The sequence below is a fragment of the Zonotrichia leucophrys genome, chromosome 1A (assembly GCF_028769735.1).
Source record: "Zonotrichia leucophrys gambelii isolate GWCS_2022_RI chromosome 1A, RI_Zleu_2.0, whole genome shotgun sequence".
Taxonomy (NCBI): domain Eukaryota; kingdom Metazoa; phylum Chordata; class Aves; order Passeriformes; family Passerellidae; genus Zonotrichia; species Zonotrichia leucophrys.
In genome coordinates this window covers 35,210,432-35,220,561 of record NC_088170.1, presented here as the reverse complement: position 1 = coordinate 35,220,561, position 10,130 = coordinate 35,210,432, and the positions used below count along the sequence as shown (strand labels likewise).

General features: G+C 37.2%; 1 protein-coding gene and 1 long non-coding RNA gene across 3 annotated transcripts in view; both read right to left on the bottom strand.

The window, feature by feature from the left end:
- Positions 1–270: 270 nt before the first annotated feature.
- Positions 271–3,627, bottom strand: LOC135457225 (uncharacterized). Its single transcript, XR_010442683.1, has 3 exons — positions 3,493–3,627; positions 3,141–3,210; positions 271–1,054 (listed from the first exon to the last, which is right to left on the bottom strand). It is a non-coding gene; the product is annotated as an uncharacterized LOC135457225 (long non-coding RNA).
- Positions 3,628–4,255: 628 nt separating this feature from the next.
- Positions 4,256–10,130, bottom strand: part of SCYL2 (SCY1 like pseudokinase 2) — a 34,521-nt gene continuing 28,646 nt past the window's right edge. For both annotated transcript variants that reach the window (XM_064702145.1, XM_064702146.1), the window contains one exon: positions 4,256–10,126. In XM_064702145.1, the coding sequence (XP_064558215.1) occupies positions 9,476–10,126 (651 nt within the window). In that variant the 3' untranslated portion in view covers positions 4,256–9,475. The remainder of the gene's footprint in view (positions 10,127–10,130) is intronic.

Genomic DNA, 10,130 nt, shown 5'->3' with positions numbered 1-10,130 from the left:
AGGTATTTCCATTGCTAAACAAGCTGAAATCGCTGACTAAACACCTAGCATCTCCTGCAGCTCTTTTGAGAGAATGGGAAGGAAACCAGCTCTATTTCAATTTAAAACCACTAGTGTTTCAAAACTAAGAAACTGAGCAACATACAAAGCAAAATTTCTTCTCTCACAATGCCTGCATTAAAATGTACTGAAGAAAAATGAAATTAAGCAACTGTATCTTCTCGAAGGACACAGTGACTAGTAACTCATAGCTCAGGACAGTACTTTTAATTACTATTGCTTTTGTTCAAATAAATTTTGTTTTAAAACACACAGATTTAATACAGTCCCTTTCTAATGTCTCTAATCTTTATGTATATTTACATACTGAATATTTGACCTAACTTTCACTAGAAAATGTCTGCTACAGCAAAACAGGGACTGGGAAAAAAATTAATTATTCAACTTCCTAATCGCAGACATTCAATTTAACAAAGTAGTTACTTCCAACAAAAAACAGACACAGAGAAATGAAACATTCCAATAAGAGTGTTAAGACTAGATTAAATCAGAGCTCAAACAGCTGCCCATCAGCAGCAGCAATAGTTGTCAGGACCAGTCAGGCTCTTCCATAAAACAGCATCCAGCAGCACTCCCTGCACAGGCCCAGGGAATGTGAAGAGAGCAGGTGGGCAGGAGGTAGAATTTCAAAGAAAATAGGTCCAACCCTGCAGGGCAGCCACTAGATACTCTGGCATTTTGCAGATGACAGTTTCCACTGTCCTTCCTGTTTGTTTTTTTTTTTTCCTTCAGCAATTCCCTGAACTCTGCCTCTCTGCACTGGAGGGTTGCTCTATCATTCTGGCACCTGGATTCAGTAATCCTTCACTCATCTGCAGCAGCTTTTAACACTTCTACTTCAGGCTCTTGTTGCCTATAGAATAGAGGACAAGGCAAACAGATGATCATCAGCCCACTCCACTGCCTTGCCAGAGCTGGACCATCAAGCTGAGATGCAGAGCCTCCATGTTAGGCTCCCTTCTGCAGCCCCTCATGGCATAGCAATAATCTCCAGCTGAAAAGCAACAAGCACAAAATTCAGCCTGTCACTGTCATAAAGTCAGCATCCCTTACCAAGCATCACCAGAAAAAAGAAATTGTCAGAAGCCCTTGAGTTTGGTTGCCCTTCTACTTCTAAAGCCATGCACTCCTTGGGAGCACTGATGCAGGAAAAAATCAAAGAGAAAGTAGATGCAAGAAATACCTTCACCAGAAGGGGCCTGGAAAAGTAGCAGGCACATGGTCCAAAGGAAAATTCTGACAAAAAAGTGTTACATGTGGAATTGAGCTCAGTTAAGTTAGAAATTATGTGTGAAGAGACACGCATAATTTAAGACATACTTATTTAATCTCTGCAATGTGCAGGAAATCACAGCTTTGTCCTATCTATGTCATGAATAGAATAAGGCAATACTTTCAGCAGCCAGTTAATGATCTGGTTAGCTTAAGAACTATTTACTGTTTGTTAAATCAAAGTATTTCAGCTGTATGGCTCTGGTTTGCAAAATGTAGCAATGAAGATATTGCAAGAGGTATTTGCTACTTCACTGCAAATCTTTCATTTGTAATGGTTGTAAATCAGTAAGACTCAAGCAATGAATTCTTTAGGAAACATAAAACCAGTAAGGACAATCAAACTATAAAAAAAAAATCAGCTAATTTAACAGTTTCCTGCTTGCCAGATAATAGAAATAGAGAAACAATAATTTAATCTTACACAGAATAATGATTAAAATGTTAGTACTTTATACTGAAATCAACCCAATTGCAGAAATTACATCTAGTATCTATCAAGTCAGAAAATTACACAGAAAATACTTCTGTTGCTAGTTTTATATATAACTATATAACACATCTATATAACAGATCAAGAATTCAAGCATAGCTTGCATCAAAATTATATATAGTTATACAAATACTTTAATTTTTTCCCTATTTTGTAGCCAAATAAAGCCAGGGTTTGTAGCATAAGGCGATTCAAGGAAGGTCTATAACTGAAGTTCCCATTCAACAACAAAAGTATGAAAATTATATTCTAGTCTAATTTTAGTTTTTCCTGATTCTCCTGCTTTGATTTTCTAGGAGTTTCATTGTAAGTCAAAATCATTGTAAGACATAATTATTTTTAGAAATTCTTAAAAAATAAAAATAATAAAAACATCTATCTGGTGCCAAGTTAGGATAGATTCTTCAAATGAAATTTACAGCAATTAGAGAAACATCTGATTGCTTCATTAGCATTTTCCTATTTGCAGTATTTGAAGTCACTGCTGTGACATTGGTTAAAATGCTTATTCACAGCATTGGTACCACAGGTAAATGTTTATTTCATCTGAATGGCAACAGCAGTAATTGCAATTCTAGGTTTTTTTAGTTCTCTACTCCAATATTTTTGTGTTCAGAAGATATGCAGTTATTCCTCTGTGTGGTGTTTGGTTCTAAAGTCACCTGCTGGAAATCAAGCTCTACAAGGTTTTGATTTTATTTACTCTTACAAGTACTAGGTTGCATCAAGGAGAAACAGACTGACATGAACAAAAGCTGCCTGTGTCATAACTTCAGCTCCCAAACCCCTTGCTTCCCAGGTAAAAGATAACAATGATGTAGTTACAAATGGAGGTTCTTCTTTGATTATTTGGCTAATTATTGCAGGCTAATGTAAAACCTAGTCTTTTGATGTTGTGCAAAAGGTGAAGCATTTTAAGAAATTCCATCATAAAAGGCCAAATAATAATTAAGGCACAAGCAAAACTATGAAAAAAAAAACCTTTAAAAAATTGGTATGTAAATATCGGAAGGTAATTAAACTTCTACCATTTCTGAGTTTCCAATCATTCCACACCCAGAACAGCCTCAATTTGCAGGAAGAAACTGCAATAGATCCATCATAATACAGTTCATAGACAGGTGTCATACAGAGGGAAAAAAAAAAATTAAAAAAGCCTAGAGTTTAAATTTTATGTCTGGAATACTTAGTAAATTATTTCAGTTTGAATAACTAGTATTTATTGAGGTGCTTTTGGGTTTGTGCATGGATAGGAGTGTAAACTGACTTCCTGCTTTGTCAGTTTGGCACAGGAAACCAGAATCCACCTTGTTACCTTATGAACCATTTTCCAATCCTCTGAGCAGCTGCAGTGGTCTCCAACTGGCAACACAGCTCTACAAAGGCTGATATAAAAAAGATTAATTAAAGTTCTAGTGTATGACAAATCCAAAGGTTGGACTAGAGATATTTAAGTGATGAAATACAGACAATTAGCTGCCAATATCAAAGAATTCCAGGCAAAGAAAAACCAACCAGCTTCCCTGTTTGAAGATTTAGGTGATCTGGATTCACAGAAAGTTTATAAAAATGTCAACTTTACTCCACAACAAACCAACTCACAACATCTGGATTTCAGCACTTGAAACCTTCCAGCTTAAGAAACAGGTAGGAGTTATGTATCCTACCAATATCCAGAAATGGAGAGACCAAGAGAACATTTCCAGGGTGAAGGACATGCCAGTCAGATCAGGACTGTGATTAGCTGAGCAAATTAAGGCAGGCATTTTCTCAGCAGGAGGCTGACATAGGACAGGACTGTGCTCACTTGATGGATACAGCTGTGGGAGGAAAGGGGCTGCTGTCATCCTCAGCAAGGGAAATCAAAGAGACAACTGAAGCCAGCTGATACTACCTTTCCATTTGCACCTCATCCATCTTTTTGTTCTTTCACTCTCTTCTCCCACACTATCTCTGCTTCTAAGCAGATCAGACATCAGATGTCTTGTACTTGAACAATTTATACCACACAAAAGGCTGAGAACTACATTTCTTCAGAGCACTCTTTGGCAAACTCTAACCTGCCAAAGCAGTGAATCTTGAAACTCAGGTTTAGAGAAAGGGCTGGTTTCTGGGTCAATGAGCTGTGAAAATGCAAATTGAGATCACCATGTGTCATCAGAAAAGGTAAATGCTAATTTTAGAGGCATCTAGTGTGGCAGTTTTCCCCCAGAACTTTAATCCACTGCATGAAGGCAATATGTGATGACATTTGACAAACGTCTGGACAGCAATCTCTAAGAAATGAACTCAGAAGTACATGGGATAAAACTCAGAAGTACATGGGAAGTACATTTTGTATTTCAAACAAAATGTACAGGGGAAAAGTCTACTGTAGAAGTTACTGTTAGTTAATTTAATGAAAATTATCAATAAAAATATCTTCCAACGTGAAAATATGAAAATTCATTTATTTCCATAGGCAACCTAATTCAGAGTACAAAGTGATGTGTATTTCTCAAAACTGTCACTGTACCTTTTACATAACTTTAAAGTAACTGATCTAAAAGTTGATACAAGAATAATTTTGGTTTTGAAGAGCTGTCCAATAAATCAGATATACACTAATGCCATGCTATGACAGTTCTATTTATGAATCACGGCTGACACAACAACAATATCACCATAAATCCCATGAGAATTTTAATGTTTTACAATCAGAACATAAAACTGCCACTACTACAGAGACTGTACAATTAGACAAATAAACAAGTATTAAATATTTTGCACAAGGCCTGAGTTCACTATAACACATTTTGATTTACAGCTTCATCTCAGAAATCTGTACAGCAGTTAGACCTGTTCCAGAGAACTTGAAGATAATACAACTTCAGGGCTTATTTGTTATGTTGATACAAGGGTGAGGCCTGAAAGGCAAGAGGATTTGGTGTATGAATCCAAGGTTTTACTGCCTTGTGTCATTTTCTTGCAAAGCAGTCAAAACCTAATTGAAGGTAATGCACAAGGCAGAACCTCACTTGAAACTCAGCTCACTCATCTTAAATTCTCCAGATAGGTTTTCTCACAGCTTTCCAAAGAAAAAGTTCACAATGAGTATATAAAATGCAGCATATCTCTTAACAAAGAAAAAGAAGGATTACATATACAGCAGGGTATTTTTTTTTCTGTACTTCCCCTCCCTTCTTTCATTGGAAATGGCACAAATCACCAATATCCCACCCAACCCCAATAAAAAGACCTTAATCAATAACCAAAGGTCACTCCAAAGTCCAAAAACTTCATTGTAATGCAAGATCCAGTAATGCAAGATCCAGTGTTCATAAACTTATGTTTTAAAAACTTTCCTTTTCTGCTCAAGTCACACAGATGTAGGCAGACCAGGCATGTATTATTAATAATAGATAACACAAGTATCGTATAATTCTTAGCCTGTATGGAAGCTATATGGAATTTGATTCAAATCTAACTTCTCATTTAATCTCTGGTTTTTTGGTGCAATTGAACTGAGAAATCCAAAACTCCTACAATCTAGAATACAATCACACTTATCTATCTACAGACACCGATAACACTACAACAGAGGTTATAATACAAAAGTCAACAGACATTTTTCTTACTTTAAAAGGCAATCAGGGTTACTTGTTAAGGTTCCACATAAATATGAACCAGTTGCTGCTAAAAAGATGAAACAGAAAAGGAAAGTTTTAAAGAATAAGGCTTGAAATGTTGTGCACCTACACATCCAAAAAGTCAGCCTTTTACCTGGGGTACTTAACACTTGTGTAAGGCCACAACTTCCCCACAACATTTCTTATTCACAGTGAGGAGAACAAAGTATCTTCATTAAAACAAACCAGCATCTACCCATGCTCCCAGTAAATTTCTCTCCCCAATCTCCCAGTAACTGGAAACTCCTTTACCTTTCAAAAGCCTCCACTGGTACTGCTGCCCTCCTGCATAAGCAAGTTCCAAGGGCTGTTCTGTGCCTTAGTCACACCACTTGTGTGATGAAAAGGCACAGAAGCAGCTCCCTCCCCCAGTGACACCTGTGCCATTTCATTCCTGGTTTCTCTCATGAGTCAGAACTAGGGGCTTCTAAGCTAATCTGAAACTCAGTAGTTTTTTCTCCATCAGCCCAAGTAGAGGTTTTTCAAGCCTCTTTAATACAATCCTTCCCTCTAGCAGGATTCGTTTGTTTTCTGTGACTGAGTTTTGAGAGGATGCTTCTGACACTTTAATATTTAAACCCAAATAGAACCAAGAGCTCTAATATGGAAAACATTGCTGTCTTGGTGCAGTCATATTCATTTAGCATACACCAGAGCAGGAAAAGCACAACTGATGTAAGATGTGCAGCTATTTTCACTTAGCTTCTCCTTTGATAGAAAACAAAATATAGATGAATCACTCAAAGAATAGGAACTTATGCCCTTCCCTTTACAAATCAATGTAAACTAGATGGGCTGGGCATTTCAGCCCAGACCCTGTCCTCATTTACACAGTAAATGAAGACATGCTGACAGTGGGTGACCCAAGTGGGTGCAGAGTGGCTGCTGTCATGATACAACCTGACAGGCTTTCACATTTTTCCTTTAAATTAGGTTCAATATAAAGGGCAAAAATTTAGTGTAATTTACTGTCTTCCTCAAGGCATTGTAAAGAATAACTTATTACCAGGTTATAATTTCATTAACAGCATTTCTAGTTTCTTAACCAGGTACCAATTTCAAACCTTTGTTCTTTCTCCGCTTTACTTTACATGAGGACTAGGCAGACCCTCTGCTTCAGGCCAGGCTAGATGTAGCACTGTTTTCCATCCAAGTTCAGCTACAGGAGGCTCCTGGAATACCCATATTTTGCAACATTGTCCCTTCCCTTTGTCTTTCCCAAAAACCAACTTGGATGTGAAGCACAACTGCTGCTCTCAAACAATTCACTCTGGCCACAAAACAAGTCTTCCAGCCTCTTGCAGGGCCTTAGAACCACAACTTGTAAGTGGAGAGACCAGTTGGCCAAGGATTCCTAAAGAAAAACTACAGTAGCAGGAGCCAAGTGGCATGTGGCCATGATGACTTACCTCTTGCAAGTCCTCTTTCCTTTAAGTTAAGAAGAAATCATTTGAGAACTTCAAACACACTGAGTTTCCTGACCACTAAACAAGAAGCATCTATGTGAAAAAGAGACTGGACTCACTGCTTTTGTTTTATTAAGTTTAAAAAAAAAATTAAATAACTGGAAGATTTTGTAGGAGCATTTGTAAGCACCCTTTCCAGTTTTCTTTGCTGTTCTTCCACTCTGGGCATTCTGAAAATTGCAGCAAACAAGAGAAATCAAAGTTATGTTCTCAAATATAAATGGAAAAAGTCCTATTGCTCAAGTCAGATAAAGACCTTATTCCATTGCATTACCACTTCAAAAAAGGGCTTATTTTAATTTGAACCTGCAGGATTTATTTTTATTTTGTTCTTACGAAACAGCATATATTCTGGTATAGCCCATGCCAAAAGCACATACCCCAAACCACACAGTTTAGGAGGTCTAGCAAATTAAATCAGACCATTTTTTTTCTACTTTCCCTGCAATAGGCTAAACTAAATCCAGTTCTGAAAAGCTCCCAGTCCAGAGACATCAGGACACTGACTTTTATGACTGCCTTTGCCATAGATGTATTAATTTAATACACTGTAGCGTCCTATGAGATGTTTTTAATATAAACCTATTTTCCTAATAATTTAGAGGAATACAGATTGAAGTAATTCTTCAAAGGCTTGCCTTAGGTTACCCTAACAAAACACATAAAAGAAGACATGAGTGTGATTGACAGTATAGAGTGCCAGCAACTGTACATGAATTTAAATAGTTCAACAGTTCTAGTATTGTACTTCAATTTACATGGATATTTTAACATAACCTACAATGCTTACCATGAATATTAACAGCACATAAGCCTCACAATGTATTAGGTATTGTTTTCCAGACCACAGATTTATTGGTCCCAGGTATTTTAAAATGATAGGACTAACGCAGCAGCTATTATACATAAAGAATTCTTTAAGAAATATGCTTAATGCTATCACGGCTTCGAACTGTGGAAGTATAACAAAATACAAGTCATATTTACAGCATAAGGCCCTTTGGTTTCTTAAGCAGCAAATGAAAGAAGAGTTTCTTCAGTGAAAGGCTTTGAAAAATAAAGCAAGTAGGCTTTCCATAAAAAAGGTAACTAGTTCTTTCCTTCTCAAAATAACCATTTATAGTCTGCAAAATTCTAGGTAAGAAAGCTCTTGAAATTCTTAGGGAAAAAGAAGTTAAAACTCAACAGTAGTATCTGACAGAGCAGAGATTCCACCATGGGCAAGCTGAACATACACCTTCTGGAAGTAGAAGAAACCACTATGTGGATTTCTGGAGACCTTTATTGAATTTAGTGTAATACAATAAAAAGGATCTGAAATACCTGTGTATTTATCATACACTCTAGAGCTTACAAATCCGTATTTGAGAAATCACTTCATGTCAATCTATCCTTCATAAGGACTTGATTTAAATCAAAAGTAAAATGAAATAGTTCACTCTTAGTCAAGGCAATTTATGGCAGTCTGCTTTTCCATAAAACCCTGTGCAAATTGTATAAGGTGATCCTTTTTCATTGTCTCAACTGAGCCAAAAATTATTAATTAATTCAAGATATTTCTGTGTAACTATGTAGCGTGTGTTTAGTTACACAGTTGGGGCAGTCAACAGGAATTTTACATTTACATTCATTTTTTGAGGTTTCATAACTACAGGGTTTTTTTCACATCAGTTAGAAGCAGCATCATACTAGCCAAAACAATGGAATATACAGTAAATGTGATGAAATCACCACATGTATTTTAAAATCCTGCTTAAGTGGTATGTTGCTTTTGCTATGGGGCTTGTAACAAGGATCTGGCATTATAAAAGAGATTGTAAACCCGCATGACCTTTGAAGCAGTGTTCTTCTTCTGTCCCAAACTTGAACCAAGTTTTAAAACAACTTCTTATGCCTGATGAATCTTGTTAGATCTTACTTCCACATTCATTACATTGGCTTACATGAGAGAAGAAAGTCAAAATATCCTCCCTTCTTGGTCTTGCCCTTAGTTATGGGTTAGAGTGCTCTCTGTATATTTTGGCTATCAAGATTTTTAGGTCAGCTGAAGAATTTTCTTTTTGCAAACTGTGATAGAACAAAATGACAGCTTGTGACAAATTCAGGCAACATGAGTAATTCTCCAGGTTTGCATCCAATAGCAGCATTATACCCCATAAGCATTTTTGCTGAACTTAAACAAAATATTGTAGGGAATTTCATTGGACTTGACTGAGTTCAGCTCTGAATAATTTCAATATACTTCTTTTTCAGGTGAATATACACATCCTACCTTCAGCACTCTCATGTTGGCAAAGAGACAGGAAATCTTTAGCATGTAAGATGACTTTGCACTCACACAATTCCACTGCAGTACCAGGTGAATGAAGCATCAGCCTTTTTTCCTGCCCAGAAGTCTTTACTTTGCTGGGTTGAAAGTTTCCCCAAGTCATGCTTTTATTAATAAAACCAAGATGTTAATCAGCTTACCCATGATCCAAATTTCACCATTCTTTGAAGGAAGAAAACAAAACATTTTACCCAAAAAGATCTTTTAAGTCATTGCTAGCTGAGCTGCTGTTTGTCATTGTGTTTGCTGGTTGTGCAAAGTTCTGAGGAGAAAAGAAAGGATTACCCTGTATGCCAAAGCCTGGCTGTGCTAGCATGTTCATCTGAGGTCCCAAGGCTGTATTGCTCGCATTTGGGGACCCTGAAGGTGGCACAAACTGATTGACCCACTGGCTTGATTTCTGTTGAGCCAACTGCTTCATGCTAACTTTGGGCTTTTGGGGACCAAAAAGATTATCTAAAGCAGACATGTCTGGGGGTCTGTTTTGTTGTGTCAGTGGAGAGACTGCAGATGCAGCATTCATAGGACTGTAATTTGGCATATTGGCAGGTGGTACCATGTTCATCTTGGTTGCTCCTGCTGCACTTGGACCACTGAAGAAATTCTGAGTGGCAAGACCTGCTCCCATGGTGAATCCAGCAGTCTGAAACCCCATGTTTGTGTTTAGTCCATTTGTCATATTTCTCTTTGTGTTGTCAATGGGTGATGAAAATCCCATCCCAACACCCATAGAAGGAACAGAAGAGAAGCTGTTTGAAGATGCAACTTGAGCTTGGTTGATAGGACGGCTGGTCAAAGATGCCATGTTATCTATCAAGGTATCTGTCAAGTCTTTTGTCTGC